The sequence below is a fragment of the Melospiza melodia genome, chromosome 29 (genome assembly GCF_035770615.1).
Source record: "Melospiza melodia melodia isolate bMelMel2 chromosome 29, bMelMel2.pri, whole genome shotgun sequence".
Classification (NCBI taxonomy): Eukaryota; Metazoa; Chordata; class Aves; order Passeriformes; family Passerellidae; genus Melospiza; species Melospiza melodia.
Genome location: NC_086222.1, coordinates 1,744,972 through 1,772,044, shown reverse-complemented (window position 1 = coordinate 1,772,044; position 27,073 = coordinate 1,744,972). Strand labels below are relative to the sequence as shown.

The window sequence follows — 27,073 nt, the reverse complement described above, 5'->3', positions numbered from 1 at the left end:
CCGACACACGGACAGGATCAGAGACCGACGGGAGGACAGGGACAAACAGACGGACAGGGACCGCGACAGGGGGAACGCTGCCCCGCACACCCAGGTCCATCACTCACCCGTGTCCGTCACCCATGTGGGTCCATCACCCACCCGGGTCCATCCCTCACCCCATCTCTGTCCCACACGCCCGGGTCCGAGCCAAGCTCCATCCCCGCCCTGCCCTGCCCGCCTTTTTGGGGAGGAAAGTGAGGGAATGGGGAACGCACTGATGGAGAATGTTATTTATTTGGTCCCCGCTGTGATCGGGAGATGGGGAAAGGACAGCACGGAAAGGATATGGAGGGGTTGGGGCGCGTCCAGGGCAGGGAACAGAGCTGGGAAGGGTCCGGAGCAGCTGAAGGAGCTGGAAAAGGGCTCAGCCTGGAGCAAAGGAGGCTCAGGGGGAACCTTGTGGCTCTGCACAGCTCCTGACAGGAGGGGACAGCCAGGGGGATTTGGGATCTGCTCCCGGGAACAGGGACAGGAGGAGAGGGAATGGCCTCAGGGTGGGCTGGGCAGGCTCAGGGTGGGCACCACAGGAATTTGCATTAGTAAAGAGATCAAATCCACTCTCACAGGAGCCCAGGAAAGAAAAGCTCCACTTTATAAAACGAGGTTTAATCACACACTCACAGAGAACAGGAACTCCCACATGGAAATGTGGGCAGGTGCTCAAAGTCCACCCCGCCCTTGTGACAGGCACTGCAGTAACACAGCCTCGGGTCCCACGACGGGCAGGTGACATTTTCTAGCTCAGAAAGGGCCACGGGAGCCCCTGCAAAGCACGGGAGATGTTCTACCTCAGGGTCACACCCAGGTGCTGCTGGATTTCCTCCCGAAGGTGCAGCTGCATCTCCGCTGCCTCCCGGCTGCCCAAGGCCCTGTCACAGGACTGGAAAGTCACCCTGTAGCAGAGGCTCCTCCGTCCCGTCCCTGGCTGCTGGAAACTGTCCCTCAGCTGGATGGAAACGACCATTTCACCTGACACCCTCCTGGCAAGGGTGTGGAAAGCCACTTCATCAAAGTCCTGCCCGTCAGGAAGCCAGAAGCTGACGTCGTGCACATAGGAAGGTGGGTAGAGGGAAAAACTCTCGAAAAGCCTCAACTCCCCCTCAGGGAACTGCCTGAGGAAGCGCCTGTCCCACGTCCAGAGCATTCTCCAGTCGGATATTCCACAGAGCAGCATGGCCAGGCGGTCCAGGTTCAGCGAGGCAGAGACAACAACCAGCTCCTGGCTTTTTAATTCAGCAGGAGCTGCCCTGATAACGCCCACACAGGAGCCTGGGGGCTCTGGCTCTGTCCCCACACAGAGGAAATGCTGAACTTCACCAAGCTGCCTTTCAAAAGCAGCAAAGTCACTGAGCTCAGCTCCAAAACTTGGTTCCTGCAGGCTGATGCTGGGTTTGACACCAGAAGGGCCCTGGTGAAGGGAATTCATGGTGGTTTTAATGTTCTCCACCAACATCTGCACACAGCTGTTCTCCGTGCCCCTGCTCACTGCGAGCACAACCAGCATCTCATGGAAAGCAGGCATGGAGTGGGGAGTGATCCGACATTTCCTAAAAACGGGCCCAGAAAGAACCTGAAGTGTCCCTGGGGAAAAGGCTCCATTTTGTATCATTGCCTGGGCATGAGGCAGGAGGGAAGGCCTAAGGTAAAACTGCTCTGGAGCTGGGCGTCCCTCCTGCCCATTCCCACCTGTGCCCTGGCCAAAATGGGAACACAGAGCTGCATCTGCCAGTCCCTGAGATGTTTTCCCAGTGCCTGGAGCCTCCCCTGGGCTCAGGGTGATGCAGAAGGTGTTGGAGTGGCAAACACCCCCGGGGCGACCTTGCTGGAGCAGGGGAAGGCAGGAGCTGATGTCCTGCAGAGGAAAAGCTTGGCCGAGCCCTGCACTGAGCTTCTCCTTTATTGTCCTTACTGGATGACTTGAATTCACCTCAAGGAAACCCCTGTGAAAAACAAAAGTGCAAATTACAGACACCGTGTGTGATTTCCTTCCTGTGGCCATAATTTGAGTGCAGCAATCCACCCAAAACATTCTTAAGCCAGCAACTAACTGACCGAGCCAAGCCTTTCACCAAAGGTGTTGCACATTTTCAGGGCACTGGTGTTACAATCAAGAATTCACTGCAATTTGCTGGCAAAAAAAAAGGATTTCCCAGTCACCACATCCATTTATCTGACCCCACTGCTGGCCATCCCCACGTTCCTACTGCCAAAGAGAAACCAATTATAAAACTCACCTGTTAATTTTATCCACAAGGACTTGTGGCACTTGAAAAGAAACTTTTTGGCTCCCCAGTTGTGTGTGGCAGCTCATGGATGTGAAACACTGGGGTGCTGTGCTCCGTGTGAAAATGTGGTTCAAAGCACCCTCCACACAGAAGGATTTATCCTGACTCCTGAAAATACACAAAACCAGAGCAAAGTCACTGCTAATTTCTGATATTTAATGTGTATAATATTTAATATTTAAGTAGGCAGGAGCAGAGGTCTCTGCCAGCACCAATCCCAGCCCTCCTGTCTTTAGGCTGAGATTGATATTTGTTCTGAAACGGATGCTTTTGACCTTTAAAATCCTCAGATAGTCTTATTTTTAGAGGGCGCTTTGGCAGGAAGCTTGCCTTTTAATCCTGGTTATTCTGCTTGGAGATGAACAAGAACTGCAGCTATTTTGGGGCAAATTTCAAGGAAAATTAAAAGGATAATTAAAAGGAAAATATTAAAAGTAAAATTAAATTGAAAATATTAAAAGGAAAATTAAAAGGAAAATTAAAAGGAGTTCCTCTCCAGCCAACAAGACACTAAAAGGATATTCTAGCGCTGGGGCATTTTAAGAGCACAAACATCAGAATTTCAGTTTGTGATGGTTACCTGTAACCTGTGCATTCGTATCCCTCGATAGTCTCTGCTTTGAAGGGATGAACGTGGCTCAGGATAAAGCCAGCTCCTGCAGCCACAGCCACGATTTGCCAGCTGTTGTGCCACTCCCTCCTGGGCTGATCCGCAGGAGTCCCTCCCTGGCCATTGCAAAGGGCCACGTGGACCTCTCCCTCCTGGGCCAGCACCTCTGCACAGCTGGAAGGGAAGCCAGAGCAGAAAGTCCTGTTAGCACAACCCCAAAAAATCCTGTGAGCACAGCCCCAAAAAATCCTGTGAGCACAGCCCTAAAAAATCCTGTTAGCACAACACCAAAAAATCCTGTTAGCATAGCCCCAAAAATTCCTCTAAGCATAACCCCAAAAAATCCTGTGAGCACAGCCCCAAAAAATCCTGTGAGCACAGCCCTAAAAAATCCTGTTAGCATAACCCCAAAAAATCCTGTTAGCATAGCCCCAAAAATTCCTCTAAGCATAACCCCAAAAAAATCCTGTGAGCACAACCCCAAAAAATCCTCTAAGCATAACCCCAAAAAAATCCTGTGAGCATAACCCCAAAAAATCCTGTTAGCACAGCCCTAAAAAATCCTGTTAGCACAGCCCCAAAAAATCCTCTAAGCATAACCCCAAAACATCCTCTAAGCATAGCCCCAAATCTCCCAGCGCCCCAAAAACGCCTGTAGCGCAGCTGGAAAGCTCTGCCACGGCCGGTAATTAGCACGGCATTAATCAGGGTTTACTCACCTGTGGAAAAAGCCAGCGAGGAGCTGCCTGTTCTTCACCACCCCAGCCTTCCTCCCACAGTGGGGGAAGTTGAAATAAACGCGATCAAATTCCCGTTCTCCCGGGACAAAGTGCTCCTTCAGCTTGGTGCAGTCCACGGAAAACACAACCTCGGCTCCTGCGACAGCAGAACAAGGCTCGGCTGGCTATCAGGGAGGAAAACTGTAAGGGAAGGTGGGAACGCAAATCCTCCAGGGCCTTTGGAAGTGCGTGAGAGCCGCCTGGAGCACTGGGAATGCCAGGGAGCCCTGTGGGGCTCTCTTTGCTCTCTTTCAAGGCAGCAGAAACTTCTGATAACAGCTGAAACCAGTTTCAGCACAATTTCATCCTGATCAGATTTTAAAGTATTTCTGGGCTATTCCAGTCCCTCCCCTGAGACGCCTGGAGGGGCGGGGGGCTCCCAAGGGACGGGGCGGAGGGGGACAGCGGGGCCAGGAGGGTGGCACCAGGGTGGCAGTGACACCAGCAGGGTGGCAGTGATGCCACTCTGCGTGCCACCCAGAGTGGCAGCGGTGCCAGAGGGGTGACAGTGATGCCAGCAGGGTGACACCAGGGACGGGGATGCCATTCTGAATGGCACCAGGGTGGCAGCGATGCCACTCTGGGTGGCACCAGGGTGTCAGGGATGCCATTCTGGGTGGCACCAGGGTGGCAGCGATGCCAGCAGGGTGACAGGGATGGCAGGAGGGTGACACCAGGGTGGCAGCGATGCCAGGAGGGTGACAGTGATGCCATGAGGGTGACACCAGGGTGGCAGCGATGCCAGGAGGGTGACAGGGATACCAGGAGGGTGACACCAGGGCGGCAGCAATGCCAGGAAGGTGACACCGGGGTGGCAGGAGGGTGACACCAGGGTGATAGCAATGCCACTCCGGGTGACACCAGGGCGGCAGCAACGCCAGGGGGTGTGCCAGCGATGCCATCAGGGTGACACCGATGCCAGCAGGGTGCCAGCAGGGCTCCCAGCAGCAGCCCCACGCCCGCCCCAGAGCGCACGCACCGCTGTCCCGCAGCCGGCGGATGCTCCGCGCCGCTGCCCCTCTCCCGGCCGCCTCCTCCTCGCTCTCGTAGCAAGTGGCCACCACGTGCGTGCCCGGGGCCCCGCTCAGCGCCGCGGCGAAGGAGAAGTTTCCCTCCCCGAGCAGCAGCACGCGGCGGGGCTGCGGCCCCATGGCCCGGCCGGCAGCGGCGCCCGCAGCCCCGCAGGCACCGGCGCTCGCTCATGACGTGCGGCCGCCCCGGGGGCGCTGCCGGAGCCGGTCCGGCCCCGCGGGCATCCCCCGGCAGCCGCTGCTGCTCCCCGAGCGCGCAGAGTCCCCGGAAGGGATGCGGCACCGGGAGCGGCACCGGGAGCGGCACCGGGAGCGGCATCGGGCACTGATCGGGGAGCGCTCCCCGCCCGCCGCCGAGCGACAGGAAATGGGAGTTGTTCAAAACACCGGAAAACGGGATGAATCTGAATATCTGAATCTCAATCGCAGACTCGCAGCGTCGCAGAATGGTTCGGGTTCCGAGGGGTATTAAAGCTGAGTTTATACCGGGACACTTCTTAGCCCCGTCCTCAAACGCTTCCAGCATTTCTCTGGGCAGCCTGTGCCCGAGCCTCGCCACCCTCACAGCGTAAAGTTTCTTGTTAATATCCAATCTAACCCTGCTCTCTGTCGGGTTGGAGCATTCCCCCCTGCTCTGTCACTCCAGCCCTTTGGGAATAGCCTCTCTCCACCTTTCCCGGGGGCTCCCATCAGCTACTGCAAGGCCACAATTATTAATTCACCCTGAAATCTTCTCCTTTCCAGGCTCAACAATCCCAATTCTCTCAGCCTTTCCTCATACCAGAGGAGTTCCAGCCCTATAATCGAATTTTGTACCAAAAATTACAGGTACAGGTAAAGATCATTTCAAAGCCTCCTTGGAACTGACTTTTACCTGTACCTGTTATTTTTATTCTCTGACAATCTTTGTGCTGCTTCAATTCCCAAAGGGGAGAAGCAGAGACAGAAAAAGTGAAAAGGAGCCATGGAAAGGTGCTGGAAGCATCATCAGGTGTCAGATAATTGCAGACATAATCCAGGTGTAATAAGAAGGTCCCTAATTCCTCAGCAGGGTGACACAAGGTAAATTAATTACCCTGCCTCACGTATGTGCATGGTGCCTTTGAGGAGGAAGGAAATGATGGTCTGGAATATCTGCAACAGCCAGGCTTGGGTGTCACCGGCTCCATTTGTGTGCCCACAGCTGCCCCACAGGGCAGGGACAGTGTTTCACACAGATAATGACAGAGGGAGGTTTGAAATGGGCCCAGCCCTCCTGCACAGACCCACTGCCACAATTTGTGAGCTCTGTGCTGGCTCCCTGTGGCCTTGAGAGAATCATCTTAAATATTTTAAATGATGTGCAGTGGCCTGGAGAGGTGTTGGGTACTGAGAAAATAGTTACCACACAATGTTCCCGTTCCAGTAATTATAAAAAACCCCTCTAAACTTGTATTTAGCCATGCTAAATGTGAGTTTTCCTTTTCAGCACCCTCGCTGCTTTGGAAACAGCCTGCTCCAGATTACAGGGAAACATCAGAGAGGGAATTTCACTTGTGCAGAACTGGGACACTCTGCGGGGTGTGAGGAGCTCCTGGATGATGTTTGTGCCTGGAGATGACAGAGGTGTTTTGTGTCCCTCTCCCCATGCTGGGCTGTGCTCCTGTGCCACCCCAGAACAGGAATTTCAGGTCACTCAGGGAGTGGTTCTGCATTTCAAGTATTCTTGTCTGGCTGACCTCATCCAGTTTATCCCCAGAGAGCTTTCACTCAAAATTCTCATTTCTGGTGCTGATTTGACAAAACCCCTGTGCTGTAAAACCCATTTCCCTCAGTTGCACTTTCTCTAAATTCTTACTGTTTTACATTTGCTTCCTTTCAATTTTGATTCTTTTAGGATTTGAACAAAAACCTCCTTGATTTCCAGCTGGAACCTCTTTTGTGCAGCCCACTGCCCAGTGCTGCTGCACTCTGGGGCTGCGGGTGGAGAAGGACCCAGAAGGAAGCAGAAAAAGCAGCAGAAGCCCCCAGGAACCAGAGGTGCTGGGATTTCCTTCCAGCACCAAGAGCTGCCACACATGAAAGCCACGTGGGAAATGTTGTTCCTGCTCTTTCATCTGGGCTGTTTGTAACCTCTGTGTGTGTCTGGGGTTTGTTCTTGCGTGCAGAGGTTGTGCCTGGCCAGACAAGCCCAGTTAACACCTGAGCTGAGAGCTAATTAAAACCAGCTAATGGGAAACAGCAGACCTTGGAAATGAGGGGGGATTTGGGGTGTTTGACAGTGACCCTGCATCACAGAGCGCTCATTTTCTTTTTCTCACCTACAGGATGTCCTCCCTGCTCAGCTGAGGGGAGCTGTGATCCCTGCTGACAGAACTTTTGTCTCAGCAGGTGGAAGGAACACAGAAAATAGGCCAGGCCATGACTGAGTCTGGTGATGTGTGCGACAGATCTGTCCTTTTTGAAGATGGGTTTTAGAAATTCACTTCCAGCCATCCACACATCCCTTTCTACCCCTTTGAAGAGAGGTGCTGGGCAGATGAAGATGCCTGAAAAGGGCTTTAGTAGTGGTTTGTATCACTCAGCAGTGCTGGCATAAATCAGATTATTGCTGTAGACATCAGATCCTGCTCAGTGTTTGAAGGGCACTAACAGCAGAGTTTCAAAGGGAGGTGATTTGCATCAACAGAAAAAGATGTTTTCCCTCTCTTTGGGTAGATGTGTGTTTACTGCAGCCCTGCAGTTTTCACCTGGAGCTGCTCTGAGCTGGCTGCAGCCCCTGGATGTTTCTCCATTGCATGAATCATTGGAGAGATTTGAGATACAGCTGTTATCAAACCCCCACACTTCAGATGGGTTTCAGTTGGCGTGGAGCTGTTTTACCAGTTTGATCTGCACGGGAGAAACGCTCCTGTTGCTGGTGAAACACTCTGAAATCCTCTGGCAGCATTGAAGGGAGAGAGAGCACAAGGGTGATGAGCAAGGAGCTTCTGAGAACCAGATAATCTGTCCTGGGCACGGACATATTTTCTGAAAAATCCTTTTGCTAGGTTTCTTCTCCTCAGAAACCAAATATAAACAATGATTATCTTCTACTGTGGAATGCAACAGGTGCATCTGTGATTGGTCTCATGTGGTTGTTTCTAATTAATGGCCAATTACAGTCAGCTGGCTCAGACTCTCTGGTCAGTCACAAGATTTTATTATCATTCCTTTCTATTCCTTTCAAGCCTTCTGATGAAATCCTTTCTTTTATTCTTTTAGTATAGTTTTAATATATCTATATAGTATATATAGATATATATTTAATATATATAAAAATACATGTTTTAATATATATTTATATATATTTATCTAGTGTATTAGTATACTACATAGATAAATATATACTAAATCTATAATATATAAATATATAAGAAATATAATAAATATATATTTGTATAGTGTATGTATAATAAATATATATATACACTAAATATACTATATATTTATATATATAAATATATAGTATATTTATATACTATATATATAAATATATATTTATATAGTATATTTAGTATTTATATTTATATTTATTTAGTATATATATTTATTTAGTATATATATATTTATTTAGTATATTTAGTATATATATTTTTTTGTTGTTTTTTTTTCTTTTAATACAATATACTAAAGAATAAAAGAATAAATCAGCCTTCTGAAACATGGAGTCAAGATTCTCATCTCTTCCCTCGTCTTGGCACCCTCAAACAACACCACAGCCTGCCACCCAAAAAAACGATGTCACCCTGCACCCTTTATCCACCTTTCTCCACCCAAACCCCGAAACAAACCAATGCAAGCTGCTTCTCCATGGTTTTATTCGTTAGTAAACTTACTCAGCATAAATAACAGCAGCAGCCGTTCAGCACAGCCGGGATGTCCCTGCAGGGGTGGCCTTGGGGACAGCGGCAGAGCAGGCCTCACTTCCTCTGGGCGCCCGCGATGGCGGGCTTGTCCTCGCGGGTGATGGGGATGCTGCGCTCGGGGACGTCGCTCTGCCGGCGGGGTGCACTCACGGTCAGCACCCCGTCCAGGGACAGCGAGGACGTGATGGTCAGGGGGTCCACGTCGTCCGGGATGCGGTACTTCCTGCTGAACTCCCGCGCGATGAACCCGTGCTCGTCCTGTGCGGGAGGGATGGGAGTTTGGACAAGAGTCACGCGTGGGTGGGACCTGGCAGGAAGGTATTTGGGTGGAGAGTCTGAAGGAGGAATAGGGATGGAAGCGAGTTTGGATATAGAGATGGAAGCGAGTTTTGATATAGAAAGGAAAGCAAGCCTTGATATAGAAATGAAAGCAAGCCTCGATATAGAAATGAAAGCAAGCCTTGATATAGGAAGGAAAGCAAATTTCAATATAGAAGAAAAGAATTGCTGAGCCATTAATATAGTGTAATGTAATATAGTAATATAATATAGTGTAATATAATATACTATATTATATATTATATTATTATATAATATATTGCCACCCTGTTTTTTTAAGATTTTCTAAGCCTTCTGATGTTGACATTCTTGTAGTGAACTTTCGCACACGCTTTCTGTAAATAACTCTTTCTTTTGCATTCCTTTATGGAGGAGGAGAGAGTTGATAAACTGTTGGCTTAACCAGTGTCACTGGAGAGGTGGCACTGTCACCCTCCAATCCGCTGTCACTCTTGTAAAACTATAAATATTGGAGTCAGAAAATAAACTTCCCTTTTTTTCCTTCACCTTGAGAGCAGTAGCGAGCTTGTGTTCTTTTGTGTCCTATAGCAACAATATATAATATATAATGTATAGTAATTATATTATATTATATTATATTATATTATATTATATTATATTATATTATATTATATTATATTATATTATATTATATTATATTATGTAATTATAAGGGTTAGAAACTGATAGCTGGGCCTAGGAGAGGGCAATGCTCTGATTTTTTTATGTGGCTTGTTACTTAATTTTTAGCTTGTTAGTTAATTTTAGATTGTTAGTTAATTTTTGATAATTAACAATTTTAGATTGCTAGTTACTTTTTAGCTCATTGGACACCTCCCTGCATTCCTGGCCTCTCTCCAGAAAGAGGGGAAGCCCAAAAATGCCCATTTCACAGATGATTTTCCACTTCACAGCTCATGCAACATCAGCAATAAACCTCCACCCTCTTGCTGCCCTGTCTGGGATCAGCTTGGAGGGGATTGCTTGGAGCATCTTGATTTAAAATAATGACAAATGTTTGAGATGAGCAGGGGGTTGCTTTGCAGTCCCCAGGGGTGAGGGGGTTCCCTCAGGGTGGGTTAAAGCTGGGGGTACCTGGGAGGATTGCATGGAGCATCTTGATTTAAAATAATGACAAATGTTTGAGATGAGCAGGGGGTTATTTTGCAGTCCCCAGGGGTGAGGGGGTTCCCTCAGGGTGAATTAAAGCTGGGGGTACCTGGCGCTCCTCGTGCTTGCCGTGGATCTCAATCATGTCCCCGAGCACCTTCACCTTCAGCTCCTCAGGGGAGAAATGCTTCACATCCAGGTTCACATAGAATTTGTCCTTATCCAGTCGCATCTACAAAAAGCAGGAGGTGATTTCAGAAAAGAGCGAAAGCAGGAGGTGATTGCAGAAAAGAGCAAAACAAGAAGGTGACTTCAGAAAAGAGCTAAAGCAAGGAAATTACTTCAGAACAGAGCAGCTCAGGGTTTCAGCTTAAAAAACAATGCAGCAGGCCAAGACTCAGGCTGGTCTCTACACACACTCTGAGCTTTATTTTGGGACCTGATGTGAGTGGCTCTGTCCCTTGCTGGCCTTGTGCTAATGCCCATCCCTGCAGCACCTGAGATTCTCCACCTGAATTGGTTAAAACTGACTCTGGATTTAAAGCTGAACTCTTTATTATGGCTGCTCCACTGGGCAGCCAGACCCAGGGCACTAAATCAAGAGGGGCATTATGCAAGGATTAAAATAATACTTTCACTCCTTCTGCTTGGAATAGCTCCTCAACCTCCTTGTGAATAACAGAGTTGACTTGCAGGACAGGCAAAAGCCTCTTGGCTCAGCCCTTGGAGGGAGGAGGCGTCTGCTCCATGATCCTCTGGGTCCTGGATCTTGTTAAAATTCTGTTTTTCAGGGCAGTGGTTGTTTGAAAAAGGCCCCTTTTCCCTCAGCAGTGCTTGGCATAAGGACCCCACTGCCCCTGGGCTCTTCACTTCTCAGGTGGGAGTGGGATTGAAAGTTTGGTGCAGCAGACTGGGAAATGGGGGAAATTAGAGAATTAGGGAAATTAGAGACATTGGGGAAATTAGGGAAATTAGAGAAATTAGGGAAATTGGGTTTCCTCCTTTCCTCTGCCTGCTCCTAGGGTGACCTGCCATGCCTGCTGAGCTCTGTCCCCATCGCTGTGGCCACACTTGCTCCATCCCAAACAATGCAGAGGCAGCACCTTTCCCCCCAGCCTTTTTCCTAACAAACCCCACCTAGGAGCATCCTCCACGCTCCCAGCTCTCCTGGGCCCCTGGCAGAGCCCAGAAGGAGCCCCAAGAAGCAAAGATTACCTCGGAGAGTCCTGTCTCTAGCCAACTGGGCATCCGAAGGATGGGGGATCTCATCAGGAAGGGGCTGAAGCTGGGGGAAACGGGGAGCAGCTCCGACTCGGGCAGGTGCTCCCCGAAAATCTGGTCAAAGATGCGGCTGGGTGCCAACCAGGAGAAGAAAGGTCTGCGGATCAGGGGGTTGTGGATGGTGATATCCATTGGAGAGCGCTGGAGGAGCCTGGCAAACAACTGTGCTGCCGTGCTGGGAGCGGGGACAGCTTTATAGGCGCGCAGCTGGCCTGGCCTTCCACCCCCCCGAGGCCTCTTGAACAGTGGTGTCAGGGATTTTATTGTCCCACTCCTGGGCCGGGCCCTTCGGCGGTGCCCGGCCGCTGTCTGAGGGATTTGAGCGCGCTGCTGAGGAGGAGGAGGAGGAGGGGGCAGGGGACGGGAGGAAGAGGAGCCCAATGGGGCGGCGAGGAGCTGGAGTGGCCGTGCCCGCCCTGCTGCCCACGTGCTGTTTACCCACGGCGCTGGGCAGGCTTGGCCCCTGGTCCAGCTGCCCGGGATGCCAGGGGATCAATGCAGCTCCTATCTTTGGGTGGCAGGAGCAGCACAAGGGGCCCTTGTTTGTTCCCAGGAGCCCAGCATCCCCCAGCAGGGCTCAGCCTGGCCCAGCAGCAAAGGCAGCCCCGAAGTCAGGGCGAGGGAAGGTGCCAGGAGGGCTCTGCTGGGCTCCTGGCACTGCGGCTGCAGAGTGAGGCGTTCCTGTAGTTAAGTTTTGTAACAATGGGTTTTCAGGCCATAGATCTCGGAGAGAGGCCGAGTAGGAATTTGTGACAGGATTTGTTTTATTTTTAGGGTTGTGTTTTGTTTTGGGGGGGTTGGCATCCAACCCCTCCCCTTGTTACGGGATGTTGGGGTTGGTTGTAGCGGCTGTTGCAGCGTGTGGTGAGAATAAAGGAGGGATCTCTCCACCAACACCTCTGGTCTTTTGCTTGGTCTTTTTCTCACATTTTTCTGGAGGGAAGAGCCCCAGGCTGTGACCCCAGAGAGAACCTGGGCATGGCCAAGGCCCCCAGGGTGCTGCAGAACACCCCTGCCCCTGCACTCACCTGCTTTCCTGCAGCTCTCCCCCCAGCAATTCGCACACTTGCTTTAATTCCTGCCTCACCCGTGAACCCATATCTCAGGAATGGGTTCAGCCTAGCTTCTGTTGAAGGGCAAGAGCTTCTCTGCCTGTGAGAGCTCACAATTTAAACACAATTTCTGGCTCAGAGGCGCTGCCAGCTCTGCCAGCCCTTTGCCAAAGGCTCTGAGCCTCTTCCCCTCGGCTTGCCTGCAAGAATAGGAGCAGGATTTGCTCTGTGCAGCAGCCCGGGCCATAAATACCCTCTCCAAGTCCCCATTACATCAGCAGCACTGCACCTGCTCTCCCGCACTGCAGGGCTGGAGGCAGTCTCTGGTTTCGGGCTGTGCAGAGCTCAGCACCAGCAGCCCACCAGCCCTGCCCAGTAAAGCTGGACTTGGGCAGGTTCAGAGCCTGGCTTGGCTGGTGAGGGCTGGCACCGGCATTTCCCCGTGGCATTGTGCCAAAGCCTGGCCAAGGGAAGAGCCTGGGCAGCCAGCAGGGCTCAGCATGGGGAGGGGACAGCAGTGGGACCCCGCTGCACTCCTGCAGCCCTTCCCTGCTAAATGAACAGGAGATTTGAGCTCAGCTCCTGGGACAATCAGGCTCCTCATGTAGGGAACAGGAGGGGTTTGAGCCCCAAGCTCACAGTGGGCACTGGGTGTGGGCAGTGGCTTCATCACATGAGCTGAACAATCTCATCCATCTTTTGGAAAGAGTCGCTGCCTTTAGCCCACGTTTACTTCCACACCTTGTGGCTCCCCACTCCCTCGAAGCCTCATCCCTGAGGAGCCAGGAGGGCCTCCAGAAGATGAAGAGCTCATTCCTCCTGCTCTGCAGCTGTGGCTGGTACTAGCAAAGCCCATCATTCTCCTATGAGTGCTGTCCAGCCATGTGGCTGCCAGAGATAAGCAGATTCCTTTTGGATCTGATGGAATCTTCTGGAAAACAGCACCTTACAAACCACTCCGTGTGTCTCAGCCACCCACAGGGCCATCAATTCCAGTTCAGGGACACCCTGAGCTGCCCCAACGAGCCCTTGCTTTGGAGCAGCAGCACCTGGGGTCTGTCCTGCCCCTGAATCTGGGCTGCCCACCCACCCCCTGCTCCAGGAGGGACCCTCAGAGGGTCCCCAAGGTGTCCCCTGCCCTCCCTGCAGGAATGCAGCGAGAAGCTGCCCTGGCCCGGCGTCCTGGGGCCTGTGTGGGGCTATTTTGGTCCATCTTTTTTATCACTCACTCACTCACTCACTCCCTCCTCCCTTTGGAATCCACCCAGCTGGAGCCTTGCAGCCTGCAGCCCTTGCTTGGAGAGGCAGCGAGGGCTGGGGAGGCAGGAAGGAAAAAAGGGAAGAAGGAAGGAAAGAAGGGAAGAAGGAAGGAGAGAAGGAAGGAAAAAGGAAGGAAAAAGGAAGGAAAAAGGAAGGAAAAAGGAAGGAAAAAGGAAGGAAAAAGGAAGGAAAAAGGAAGGAAAAAGGAAGGTATCTGTGCTGGACACGCCATGGCCACCCGCACCGTGCCCCACGCCTACCCCATGAGCTCTGAGTATGAATTTGCCAACCCCAGCAAGATCTACGACCAGAACTTTGGAGAAGGTAAGGAAGGGAGTGGGATCCTCCCCTCTCTTTGCACCTCTCTCCCCTCTGCTGCTGCAGGGCTGGGGGATTCCCTCTGGGCAGCTCGAGCTCCAGAGGGGGAAGCTGGAGCTGAGGAATTTTGAGAGGAGGAATCTGGATCAGATCAGGGGGGAACAGCCAGGGAAAAAACAGGGAATAGCCAGGGGGAAAAAACAGGGAAAAACCAGGGAATAGCCAGGGAAAAACAGGGAAAAAATAGGGAATAACCAGGGAATATCCAGAGAACGGCCAGGGAACAACCAGGCAATAACCTGGGGATAGCCAGGAAATAGCCAGGGAAGGACCAGGGAAAAAACAGGGAATAGCCAAGGAATAGTGAGGGAATAGCCAGGGAAAAACAGGGGAAAAGCAGGGAATATTTAGGGAATAGATAGAAAATATCCAGGGAAAAACCAGGGAATAGTGAGGGAATAGCCAGGGAAAAAACAGTGAAAAAAAAAACAAGGAATAGCCAGGGAAAAAACAGGGAATGACCAGGGAATAGCCAGGGAAAAAACAGGAGAAAAAACAGGGAATGACCAGGGAATAGCCAGGGTCTGTCTCTTCATGTCCACTTCCCCATCCATGCCCGGTGCTGCCCGTCCCTCCCTCCCTGATGCCAGCCATGCTCTGGCATTCGTGCACATGCTGTGAAAACATGGAGCTAAAGCGCCCAGGGGAGGGGGGGGGAAAGCTTTTCCAGCCAGGGGGATGTGGAGAAAAGCTGAGCTGGGGCGTTCAGCACAAAGCTGGGCAGTGCTGGCCAGGGGGAAGGAATGTGGGCAGCAGCAGAACCATTCAGCACCGGCACAACAGCGTGAAAAGGCAAAAAGCTCCAAGGAAAGCCCTGTGGACAATGGCACACAAAAGGCCTTTAGTCCTTCACCATCAGCACTTTCCATGCCCATCCCTGGCCGTGGGCTCTGCTCCGCTGAGCTCCCAGAGCACCCAGCGGGCCCTCCCAGTGCGCCCAACATGAGAAGCTGGATGCCAGCCCCAGCCTGGGCAGCGCATGGCACGCGGCAGCTGGCAGGGACGCGGCTCTGGGTGGGTTTTAGGGGCACAAATGTGGGAACTGCGGCAGGCTCCACCCCTGCTCGGGGATGGGACGAAGCCAAGGTGTGCCCCAGGTGCCACTGTGCTCCTGCCCGCTGCTCCAGCCCCGCACTCCCCGCGGGCTCTCCTCTGCAGGTGTTTCCCCGTCGGAGATTTTAGCCCCTGCCCTGTACCACGGCTACTACATCCGGCCCCGCATCAACAAGCAGCTGGAGAGGGGCACCTCGGAGGTGTGCCTGAACCAGCACAAGTTCCAGGTGTTCCTGGACGTCTGCCAGTTCCTGCCCGACGAGCTGAGCGTCCGCACCGTGGACAACCTGCTGGAGGTGGCGGGGCAGCACCCGCAGAGGGCCGACCGCCACGGCTTCGTCGCCAGGGAGTTCACCAGGACCTACATCCTGCCCCTGGACGTGGACCCGCTGCTGGTCAGGGCCAGCCTGTCCCACGATGGCATCCTGAGCATCGTGGCTCCCCGCACGGGCAGGGAGGTGAAGGCCAGGGTCAACGAGGTGGAGATAACCCGGCAGGAGCAGCCCCTGGGCAAGGAGGAGCGGGCCGAGGAGGGAAAGGAGAAGGACGAGTCCTAAAGGCTGCAGATTTGGGAAGGCGGGGGGGGATAGGGATGGGGAATGCGCAGTGCCAGAGCCCTGCTTGTCACCATCGGTGCTTGGCAGCCACACTGAGGGCTGGCAACAAAAGGGACTTGGAACTGGAAATAAGTGGGGCTGAAGTGTGAGCGTGAGTGTGAGTGTGAGTGCGATGCAAGTTGTTTTCTAGGTCAGGTGAGCGTGCAGGGAGCTCTGCTCTCACCCAGGGTCACTCCTGCCCTTAGCTGTGAGGCTGTGACTCCATGGACTGAGCTCCAGCCCAGAAGGGCGCTGGGGAGGGACAAAAGGGGATCCCAGTGCCTGGATTCTGAGATTCCTGCCTGTGCAAGGCGGGTGTTGGTCTGTCAAAGTGCCTGCAGCAACAAGGAGGAGAGAGGAATAAATCTGCCTCTGCTCTTCTCTTGTTTGCCTTGGACTGTGCTGCTCCTGCGCAGCAGGACGGGTGGGCAGTGGCACCCACCTCTGGAAGTGGCACCAGTGGGGACATGGAGGGGCTGTGGCCACCCCTGTGCCTCACCCGAGCCCAGAGGGAGGTGAGCTCCAGGACACAAAGGTGAGGAGGAGTGATGAGCCCTTGGAAGGTCCCTGAGCACCTCCAGAGCTGCAGCTGGAGTCAGCCCAATTAACGGGGCACAAATTAGTGCCCAGCACAGCCTGTGCCAGCTCAGCCCTTTGGTGATGGGGCATCCTGCCCACCCAGCCCTTTTGGGGGGGCCGAACCCAAAACACCCAAGGGAGAGGCCCTGCTCAGCCCCCAGATGCCTGGCTGGGGAGGCAGGGAGGGGCTGCAGTGGCCCCTTTGGCAGCCACTGTGAGCAATGTCCCCGAGATGGGCACAGGGATCGTGTGTGAGCTGCTGGCAGCGGCTGCCCCGGGGCTCAGCAGGTGACACTTGCCACCCTTGTGTCATCAGGGCCAGCCAGGCACACAGAACGCTGTGTCAGTGCCTAAATTTGGGGCTGCCTGGCATGCCCGAGTGCAGCTCTCCCAACAGAGAGGAGGGGAGGCTCCAAAATCCTGGGGGATGTGAAATCCCCCTCTCCCTGTGGCTGTGCCCACCCCACTCTGGCAGCAATGCCAGGGGCAAGAATGCCCAGGGGCAGCAATGCCAGGGGCAGCAATGCCCAGGGTAGGAATGCTCAGGGTAGGAATGCCAGGGGCAGCAATGCCCCCTCAGGCCCCCAGCACATCCCCTGGGACTGCAGCACAGATATCAGGCTGATTTTTGTCCCCTGCCAGGCCAAGAGCAGGGCACTGCCCAGCTATTTTCATCTCCCTTCTGCTCCCCAGGGCGCTGCCAGCCCTGGGATCAGTCAGATGAGGAGCAGCCCTGCCAGGCTCAGGGGGCACAGGGAGGGCACTGAGTGCAGAGCAGGTGCCAACAGTGCCCGACCTCCTGTCCTGAGCCCTGAGGTAAAAGCAGATAAAGTGTCAAAATAAAAAAATCACCTCAGGGCGCTTGTGCCAGTGTCACAGCAGTGTCACTGTGCAGCACAGGGCTGGCAGTGCCCGGTGTCACAGCGGTGTCACCGTGCAGGACAGGGCTGGCAGTGCCCGGTGTCACCGTGCAGCACAGGGCTGGCAGTGCCCGGTGTCACAGTGGTGTCACTGTGCAGGACAGGGCTGGCAGTGCCCGGTGTCACAGCAGTGTCACAGTGCAGGACAGGGCTGGCAGTGCCCAGTGTCACTGTACAGGACAGGGTGTCACAGTGGTGTCACCGTGCAGGACAGGGCTGGCAGTGCCCGGTGTCACAGCAGTGTCACAGTGCAGCACAGGGCTGGCAGTGCCCGGTGCCACTGTACAGGACAGGGTGTCACAGCCCCGTCTCCGTGCAGCACAGGGCTGGCAGTGCCCGGTGTCACCGTGCAGCACAGGGCTGGCAGTGCCCGGTGTCACAGCGGTGTCACTGTACAGGACAGGGTGTCACAGCGGTGTCACCGTGCAGGACAGGGCTGGCAGTGCACGGTGTCACAGCAGTGTCACTGTGCAGCACAGGGCTGGCAGTGCCCGGTGTCACAGCCCCGTCTCCGTGCAGCACAGGGCTGGCAGTGCCCCGGGCTGTCCCCGCAGACACTGCAGACACGGAATGTGGGGTGGCAGCCAAGAGCTGCCGGCCCCGCCAGTGTTTGTGGTGCTTTTCTGTTTCTCTGGTGGAGCTCGAAGCGGCAGCCGCAGTGTTTGTGGGAGAGGCTGGTGGGAACGGGCTCCCGGCCGCTTCTCTTTGCTCCTTCCCCACAAAGCAACAAAGGCCGAGTTATGCCGGGAATAACAACAGACGCCGGCTCATTAAAACAACAGCGTCTGTGGCAAGGCACAGACACAGAGTCTGCGCTTCCCAGGCAGGGCCGGGCTCCTGGGGACACCTGGGCTCTGCAGAGTCCCGCTGTCTGCACACATCCAGCCCGGAATTCCGCGGTGTTTCTCCAGCCCGAGCAGTGTCAGAGCAAGGCTGCTCGCCCAGAGCCAGCTGTGACCCTTCCAAAGCAGAATCCTTCTCCCTCTGCCCCTCCTGGGCAGCTGCAGGCGTTGCTGTGTGTCACTGTAGGACACAAAACAACACGAGCACGCACACTGCTGCTCTCAAGGTGAAGAAAAATGGAAGTTTATTCTCTGACTCCCAACATTTATAGTTTTCTAAAAGTGACAGTGGATTGGAGGGTGGCTTTTGGCAGCACGAGCTCGAAAAAGGCCCCACGTTAACAGAGGATTAACCCTTAAAAGCAACAGCCTGTTGGATATTCGTGCAGCTCATCCATGATGCATAAATTCCATTCAAACACAGGATTCTGGCTGGGCAGTGTCAGCTTCTGCCTCTGAATCCTGACAGCGCCTTCGAGGTGGGAAGAAGTTCATTTCTTCTGATCAGAGAAAAATAAATTCTTTTCCTCTGAAAGATTCAGGTGTCCTGTGGTTGCTGTCTCACTGCCAGTCCTTTCTTTAAAAAAAAGTATCCTACATAACATAGTTTCTATTTTAACAATTTTTATAACCTAAAACTATATTTAACACAGCACTTAAGAGAATTAATACAGCATCGCTTTCTGACACAACACATATAATATTCCTCTGGATATTTGCGAAAAGCCAATCATAGAATACACGCATTTTCCACAATCCTGATAATCCTGGGAGAATGGCGCTTCCCAAGGCTCGGAGCCGGGGCAAGCTGGATGGCAAACCAGATGTGGACTGGAATAAACTTCATAAACTGGAATAAACTGGAATAAAGTTAATGAATGGAACAAAGGGGCAGTTGAGGGCTCGGCTGGGTCCGTGGCTCACCCTGGGCAGGGACAGAGCCGGGTCGGGCGGCCCAGCCCGGGGACACGGCAGCGCTCCCGTCCCGCCGGCGCTCCGGTAGATGGCACACGGGGCCAGCTCCGAAACCCGACACTGGGGACACTCCCTGGGAGCCGGGCCCGAGCAGGAACCAGGAAACGCGAGCTCAGCCTGCCCGGGGAGCGCTCGGCGAGCGGGGAGCGCCATGGGCAACCTGTGCGGCTGCGGCCGGCGCTGGTGAGTGCGGGGCGGGCACCGAGGATCGGGAACGGGCACCGGGCACTGGCACAGGGCACCGGCACCGGGAACTGACACCGGGCACAGGGGATACCGGGCACCGGGAATCGGGAATCGGGAATGGGCACCGGCACCGGGCACCGGCACCGGGAATCGGGAACCGGCACCGGGCATCGGGAACCGACACCGGGCACCGGCGCTGGGAACCGGGCACAGGGAACCGGGAACCGGTTACCGGTACCGGGCATCGGGCACCGGCGCCGGGCATCGGGAACAGGGCAACGGGAACCGGCACCGGGCACTGGCACTGGGAACCGGGAACCAGGCACTGGCACTGGGCACCGGGAACCGGCACCGGGAACCAGGCACTGGCACTGGGCACCGGGAACCGGCACCGGGCAGGATTCGGGAGCTTTGCACCCTTGTGCTGGGCTGGGCAGGGCTGGGCAGAGCTGTGAGTCTTGTGCTGGGGTGCCCAGGGCTCTGTGCCCCTGTGCTGGGCTGGGCAGAGCTCTGTGCCCCTGTGCTGGGCTGGGCAGGGCTCTGTGCCCCTGTGCTGGGCTGGGCAGAGCTCTGAGCCTTGTGCTGGGCTGCCCAGGGCTCTGTGCCCCTGTGCTGGGCCGGGCAGGGCTCTGTGCCCCTGTGCTGGGCTGCCCAGGGCTCTGTGCCCCTGTGCTGTGCTGCCCAGGGCTCTGTGCCCCTGTGCTGGGCTGTGCAGAGCTCTGTGCCCCTGTGCTGGGCTGCCCAGGGCTCTGTGCCCCTGTGCTGGGGTGCCCAGGGCTCTGTGCCCCTGTGCTGGGGTGCCCAGGGCTCTGTGCCCCTGTGCTGGGCTGCCCAGGGCTCTGTGCCCCTGTGCTGGGCTGCCCAGGGCTCTGTGCCCCTGTGCTGGGGTGCCCAGGGCTCTGTGCCCCTGTGCTGGGCTGCCCAGGGCTCTGTGCCCCTGTGCTGGGCTGGGCAGAGCTCTGTGCCCATGTGCTGGGCTGCCCAGGGCTCTGTGCCCCTGTGCTGGGCTGGGCAGAGCTCTGTGCCCATGTGCTGGGGTGCCCAGGGCTCTGTGCCCTGTGTTGGACTGGGCAGAGCTCTGAGCCTTGTGCTGGGCTGTGCAGAGCTCTGTGCCCCTGTGCTGGGCCGGGCAGGGCTCTGTGCCCATGTGCTGGGCTGCCCAGGGCTCTGTGCCCCTGTGCTGGGCTGGGCAGGGCTCTGTGCCCCTGTGCTGGGCTGCCCAGAGCTCTGTGCCCCTGTGCTGTGCTGCCCAGGGCTCTGTGCCCCTGTGCTGGGGTGCCCAGGGCTCTGTGCCCCTGTGCTGTGCTGCCCAGGGCTCTGTGCCCCTGTGCTGGGCTGGGCAGAGCTCTGTGCCCCTGTGCTGGGGTGCCCAGGGCTCTGTGCCCCTGTGCTGGGCTGCCCAGGGCTCTGTGCCCCTGTGCTGTGCTGCCCAGGGCTCTGTGCCCCTGTGCTGGACTGGGCAGAGCTCTGAGCCTTGTGCTGGGCTGCCCAGGGCTCTGTGCCCCTGTGCTGGGCTGCCCAGGGCTCTGTGCCCCTGTGCTGGGCTGTGCAGAGCTCTGTGCCCCTGTGCTGGGGTGCCCAGGGCTCTGTGCCCCTGTGCTGGGCTGGGCAGGGCTCTGTGCCCCTGTGCTGGGCTGGGCAGGGCTCTGTGCCCCTGTGCTGGGGTGCCCAGGGCTCTTTGGGCTGCCCCGGGCTCCGAGCCCTGCACCTGCCTGGCACGGACAGGTGGGCACGGCAGCAGCGCTGTGCAGGTGCCCGGGGCACGGGGACAAGGGGACAAGGGGGATTTGTCACATCTGCGCCCGGACGGGAGCGGCAGCTCGGGGCTGGGAAGGAGCTGGGAAATCCCAAATCGCTGTGCTCAAATCACTCTCCTCAAATCACGGTCCTCATAAGGGGTCCCCTTGAGGGGTCCCTGGGACAAGGGGGGTTCAGCCGCCCCGTCCTGCCCTCACCCGTCCCAGCCCCTCTCCCTGCCCGCGTCTGTCCGGGTTTGATTTCACAGAATCCCAGAATAATGAGGTTGGAAGAGACCTCTAAGATCATCGAGTCCAACCTGTGCCCTGACACCTCAGCTACAGCACCAAGTGCCGTGTGCAGGCTTTGTTAAACACATCCCGAGCTGGTGATTCCGCCACCTCCCAAAGCATCCCAGTGCTTTGTATTCCTGCTCGGGAAATGCTGGGCACGTTTCTGAGGCGCTGTGGCTGGCAGGGAGGGAGGGAAGGTGGCGCTTGAATCCCCCTGGCTCCTGCTGTGCCCCGCACCTCCTGCTCGCAGAGACAGGACAGCACTCCCTGCCGAGTGGGAATAACTTCAGCTCTGCCGGGGGAAGAGCCATGAATTTCAGATGAAAGTGCAAGAAATTCATCCAGGTTTTAATAATTCCAAGAGGCACAGCATCACCTAGTGGAGGAAGGCTCGGGAGCTGAGGACGCCGAGGTTGTTCCAAGCCCTGAGCCTTGAGGAGTTTGGGATTTCGGAGCAGGAGTTGGAGGTGGGAGGTGGAAAGGTGGTCACCCACCAAAATTCCCATTTTTCATTTCAAATGAGGCACCCGGGGCATCAGGGCTTGATCAGGGCATGCCTGGGGCACAGTCTGTCTGGAGAGAAAATTGATCCCAGCAAATCGATTCTGTCTGGGGAGTCATTGGTGAAGGAATTGTGCCCTCGGGTCTGGACTCTTCTGACCTTTAAAGCGGCACTAAGGTGGCACAGGCTGCCCAAATGCAGGCGCCAGGATTGTGTGGGGCAGGGATCAGCCTGGCCTTGGCACAGGGACAGGGCAGGAGCGGGGCTGTGGGTGCTGCCACGGAGAATCCCCTCGGGCCGGGAGCTCCAGCAGCGTTGGAGAGCAGGGCAGAGGTTTCCCCGCTCCCATTTCCCCTGCCACACGTGTCCCCGTTCCTGGGGAGAGGCCTGGCTGTGATTATCCTGCCGACAGGAATAGCTGCAGCCCACACGCTGCCTGCAGTGCTCCTGCACTGAGGGAACAGCCCGGAACGGCAGCCCAGCCCCTGGGAGGGCAGGGACCCAAAAGGAGCTGGCTTGGTGAAATCCTCCTTGCCTGGGTGTTGGCAGGAAGGGAACTGCCCCAAAAAGGGAAGGGAAATGCCCCACAAGGTGCCGCTCTGGTGAAACCCTCACACCTGGGTGCTGGCAGCAAGGGAAGTGCCCCAAAAGTGCTGGTTTGGTGAAATTCTCACACCTGGGTGCTGGCAGGAAGAAAAGTGCCCTAAAAGGTGCTGGTTTGGTGAAATCCTCCTTACCTGGGTGTTGGAAGGAAGGGAAGAGCCCCTAAAGGTGCTGGTTTGGTGAAATGCTCCTTGTCTGGGTGCTGGCAGCAGGGGAAATGCTCCTAAAGGTGCTGGTTTGGTGAAATCCTCTGTGTCTGAGTGCTGGAAGGAAGGGAAATGCCCCAAAAGGTGCTGGTTTGGTGAAATGCTCCTTGTCTGGGTGCTGGCAGCAAGGGAAATGCTCTGCCACACAAACTGGGCAAGGAGGGGACGCTGCAGGCAGGGGAGGAGGAGGAGGAGGAGGCTGGGAGAGCCCCCACAAAGGGGCTGCTGTGAGTTAAACCCAAATTTCGGGGAGAACCCCCCGGATTTTGGCTGTGAAGGGCTGGAGGTGCCCCTGTGGCAGCGCTGGAGCCTCGGCCACCCTGCCCTGCCAAAGCTGCCCGTGCCTGCCCAGTCCTGGTTAATCATTCCTGCCTGCATGCCCAGGGGGGTTTGTTTTCCCTCTGCAGTGCCAGGGCATGGCTGTGCTGCCTGGCAGAGCTGGCACAGGCGCAGCCCTGCCTGGGGCGCTGCTCTGTGCCTGCATTCCTTCCCTGGAGCCCCATCCAGGCACTGGCAGGGCAGCTGACCCCAAAAGGAGGGGCTGGTGATCCAAAATAAGGGGTTGGTGTCCCCAAAAGGAGAGGTTGGTGACCCCAAAAGGAGGGGTTGGTGCCAGCTGGGATGGTGCCCTGCAGCCCGTGCCTCGGAGCTGAGATCAGGAATGGAGGAAAATGCAGAAATGCAAAGCTCCGGGGAGAGGAGCTCCCATTACTGGGGATGCTGCTGGGGCAGGAGGGAGATCTGGGGTGGCTGAGGGGGTGTGGGTGTGCCCCAGCAGGAGGAAACACATCCCATCCCCTTTGGACACCTTCCCTTTGGACATCTCCCCTGTGCCACTCCCTGGTACCCCAGGTGGGGTCTGGGCTGCTTTGGGGGGCAGAGGTTTGGGATTTGCAGGGTTGATGTGTCTCTCTGCCTCTCTGATTTCAGGAAGTGCCCTTCACCTTTCAAAAGGAAGAAAGCAAAGCAAGGTAGGGACGTGCGACAATGTGTGCAGTGACAGAGCCCCTGGGGAGGGGACATTCCTTTCCACACTCATTTTGCACTTAACCTTCCTCAGGAGGAGTCTGAGGCAGAATTTCCTTAAATCTCAAAGCAAGGAGGGTGATGTGCCACGGGATGTGGGGAGGGAAGGGACTCAGCAGCTGTGACCGTGTTCACAGGGTCTGAGGGTGAGGGAGGAGACGAGGATCTGACTCCATGCTTCAGAAGGCTGATTTATTATTTTATGATATATATTGTATTAAAACTATACTAAAAGAATGGAAGAAAGGATTTCATCAGAAAGCTAGCTAAGATTAGAAAAAGAAAGAATGATAACAAAGGTTTGTGGCTCGGACAGAGAGTCCAAGCCAGCTGACTGTGACTGGCCATTAATTAGAAATAACTGCATAAGACTAATTACAGATCTACTTGCTGCATTCCACAGCAGCAGATAACCATTGTTTACATTTTGTTCCTGAGGCCTCTCAGCTTCTCAGGAGGAAAAATCTTAAGGAAAGGATTTTTCAGAAAATATATCTGTGACAAGCAGTGCCTTTAGAACAACCAAATCCCTCCTCAAAGCACACCCAGGAGCTCTCCAGCAGGGCAGGGGCTGCAAACCCCTCCTGCAGGAGCTGCAAACATCTGTCTGACAGCCCTGCCACAAGCAGGGGCATTCCTCAAGCTGTGTCCTGTGGCCTTTGGACCGTGCTGGGCAGAACGTGTTTGCCAGGCAGAGAGGAAATGACAAAGTTAAAAGTGGCTGTGACTCCTCTGAGAGCCTGACAAGGAACTCTCTGTGCTGGGTCTGTGCCTTCTGCCAAGAGCTCTGCCATGCTGGGAAACCTCATTTTCCCCAAAGAAACAAGCCCAGGCTTTCTCCTTGGGCAGCCTCAGGGCTGAGGGAGTCAGAGGAGATGGAAATCTGATTTGTGCCCAGGGGAGAGCCCACCCAGCACTGCTGCTCCCCAGGGTGGAACAATAAACCGGTCCAAGCTGACCCCTAAACTGGTGTTTCTTTTGCAGGAGCTAATGTGAGGCAGGAGGCGCAGCAGCAGCAGCCTGGCAGCAAGGTAAATTTAAATAATGAATTCCCAGAGGGTTTTCCTAAGGGTGGGTTGAGGAGACAGAGCTGCCCTGGGCTGGGGGCACACGGGGCAGGATCCAGAGCCAAGAATCCTCTCCTGCTCTGCATTCTCTAACCTGGGCACACTGCTTTGTAAGTCTCAGATCAATTTGGGGAAGACTTACCTGGTTTTGTCCTTTTGTGCCCAGGCTGTCCCATCAGCAGTGCCCACGTATGAGGATGTCCCAGACGTGCCCGTGTATGCCACGGTGAGCAGGAGGGGAGTCCAGCAGGAGGAGAGCATCCACTACGCCGACATCCAGGTGTTGTGCAGGTCCCAGCAGCGCTCAGCCGCCCAGGTGAGGAGCCTGCAGCAGCACCAGCCCACCGAGTACGCCACCCTCAACTTCCCCAGGGCCAGGCTCAAGTACGACAGCAAAAACGGGACCTTGGTCTGAGAGAAACCAGGGCCTCGTCCTGCTCCTCCAGCAGGGAAAGGAGCTCAAACCATGGACTCATCCTTCAGCAGGGAAAGGAGCTCAAACCATGGACTCATCCTTCAGCAGGGAAAGGAGCTCAAAACATGGACTCCTCCTCCAGCAGGGAAAGGAGCTCAAAACATGGACTCATTGTCCAGCAGGGAAAGGAGCTCAAACCATGGACTCATCCTCCAGCAGGGAAAGGAGCTCAAACCATGGACTCATCCTCCAGCAGGGAAAGGAGCTCACCTCATGGACTCATTGTCCAGCAGGGAAAGGAGCTCACCCCATGGCCTTGTCCTCCAGTAGGAAAAGGAGCTCAAACCATGGACTCATTGTCCAGCAGGAAAAGGAGCTCACCTCATGGCCTTGTCTTCCATCAAAAAAAGGAGCTCATCCCGTGGACTCATCCTCCAGCAGGAAAAGGAGCTCACCCCATGGCCTTGTCCTGCTCCTCCAGCAGGGAAAGGAGCCCACCCCATGGCCTCATTGTCCAGCAGGGAAAGGAGCTCAGCCCATGGCCTTGTCCTGCTCCTCCTGAATTCAGGAATTCAGCACTAAAGGGAGGTTCTGGCGCTGCCTTTGAGGATTCAGCACTAAAGGGAGGTTCTGGTGAGGGGTTTGTGTCAGTGTTAAAGCTCTGAGCCTGCAGAGCGACTCGTGGCTGGTGCTGTGAGGAGAGGAGACCTTCAGCAGGATCTGCTGCTCCTGGAGGTGCAGCCAGGCCCTGGTGCATCCCCTTGCCCCCAAATCAGTGCTGAACAGCCACGCCTGGTGCCTGGCAGCCAGAAATGCAGAATTAGGAGGGTACAGAAGGATTTCTGTCACTGCTGGGCTGCTCAGAGGTACATCCTCTGTGCAAACAAGTGAGGAGTGAGCTCCTGGCTCGGGCTGGAAGTGAAACAAGGGAAAATTGGCAGTTTAGCTGCAGATCAGTGCCTATTTTTAGGGCAGTTCTCTGAGTCCAGCAGCTGCCTGGGGAACTGGGAATGAACCCTGGGCAGCCTCAGAGAAGACTTTGGACTTTGCCTCCACGTTTCCCTCATTTTGTGCTGTCAGCCCCGGTTGTAAACCCCAGTGACACCGAGCACACACCGTGTGGGGCTGTCAGCTCCACCTCTGTTTGTGGATTGGAAATAGTGTCAATAATTCAGCGTAGCAATGGTCCAAATTGGGCAGCACTGGCACCAGGGCTCCCCATGCCCCTTCTGCAGACACTAAAGCAAGGCTGGCACATTCTGCTCCTCAGTCAGGGCTGCAGAGCAGATTCTGGGGCAGCCCCAGATGCTCACAGCGTTTAGAGATGGAGATTTTATTATTAACACACAGAACTTTGCAGGGTTGGTTCCTTTTATAACCACAAACAACTTTGCAGGGTTGGTTCCTTTTATAAACAAGCACAACTTTTCATTTTACGACTCAGCTGGGTGGGAAAAGCACGAAGGAGTTCCTGCTCATGGTGAAGAATAAAGCCGCTCCAGGCTGTGTTTGCCAAGGTGGGAGTGTTTGAGGACCAATATTCACATTTTTCCTACGTGTTTTAATGAGTGCCCGAGCCCCTGGAATGGTTCTTTATCTGCCATTTCCTGAGGAGCTGCGGCTTCCACACCACCCTTGGGCTGTTCCTGGAAGTGCAGGACAATTCTATGCTCATCTGGAGACAATTCCATGTTCATCTGGAGACAATTCCATGCTCATCTTTGTCACTATAGGACACAAAACAACATCAGCACACACAGCTGCTCTCAAGGTGAAGAAAAGGGAAGTTTATTTTCTGACTCCAGCATTTACAGTTTTCTAAAAGTGACAGTGACGGTGCCACCTCTCCAATGACACTGGACAAACCAACAGCCCATCCAACTTCTCTTCTTCAATAAAAGAATGCAAAACAATGAGTTATTTACAGAAAGTGTGTGAGAAAATCTGCTACAAGAATGTAAACATCAGAAGGCTTAGAGAAACTTAAAAAATCAAAGTGACACATCCTGGAGACAATTC

The 27,073-nt window shown here is 54.8% G+C and overlaps 4 protein-coding genes across 4 annotated transcripts; 2 read left to right on the top strand and 2 right to left on the bottom strand.

Moving 5' to 3' along the window:
- Positions 1 to 257: 257 nt before the first annotated feature.
- Positions 258 to 4,880, bottom strand: FDXACB1 (ferredoxin-fold anticodon binding domain containing 1). The gene is made up of 5 exons (XM_063178406.1): positions 4,696 to 4,880; positions 3,657 to 3,813; positions 2,908 to 3,111; positions 2,277 to 2,435; positions 258 to 1,982 (listed from the first exon to the last, which is right to left on the bottom strand). Exons 1-5 carry the CDS (start codon positions 4,865 to 4,867, stop codon positions 827 to 829), a joined length of 1,848 nt encoding a protein of 615 aa, XP_063034476.1. The 5' UTR covers positions 4,868 to 4,880; the 3' UTR covers positions 258 to 826.
- Positions 4,881 to 8,569: 3,689 nt separating this feature from the next.
- On the bottom strand, positions 8,570 to 11,701 carry CRYAB (crystallin alpha B). The gene is made up of 3 exons (XM_063178407.1): positions 11,299 to 11,701; positions 10,193 to 10,315; positions 8,570 to 8,892 (listed from the first exon to the last, which is right to left on the bottom strand). Exons 1-3 carry the CDS (start codon positions 11,494 to 11,496, stop codon positions 8,689 to 8,691), a joined length of 525 nt encoding a protein of 174 aa, XP_063034477.1. The 5' UTR covers positions 11,497 to 11,701; the 3' UTR covers positions 8,570 to 8,688.
- Positions 11,702 to 13,679: 1,978 nt separating this feature from the next.
- Positions 13,680 to 16,084, top strand: HSPB2 (heat shock protein family B (small) member 2). The gene is made up of 2 exons (XM_063178475.1): positions 13,680 to 14,000; positions 15,213 to 16,084. The coding sequence occupies exons 1-2, from the start codon at positions 13,907 to 13,909 to the stop codon at positions 15,662 to 15,664; spliced, it is 546 nt and encodes a 181-aa protein (XP_063034545.1). The 5' UTR covers positions 13,680 to 13,906; the 3' UTR covers positions 15,665 to 16,084.
- A 3,044-nt stretch (positions 16,085 to 19,128) lies between these two features.
- On the top strand, positions 19,129 to 25,439 carry C29H11orf52 (chromosome 29 C11orf52 homolog). The gene is made up of 4 exons (XM_063178467.1): positions 19,129 to 19,202; positions 23,477 to 23,517; positions 24,557 to 24,603; positions 24,806 to 25,439. The coding sequence occupies exons 1-4, from the start codon at positions 19,171 to 19,173 to the stop codon at positions 25,052 to 25,054; spliced, it is 369 nt and encodes a 122-aa protein (XP_063034537.1). The 5' UTR covers positions 19,129 to 19,170; the 3' UTR covers positions 25,055 to 25,439.
- Positions 25,440 to 27,073: the final 1,634 nt, after the last annotated feature.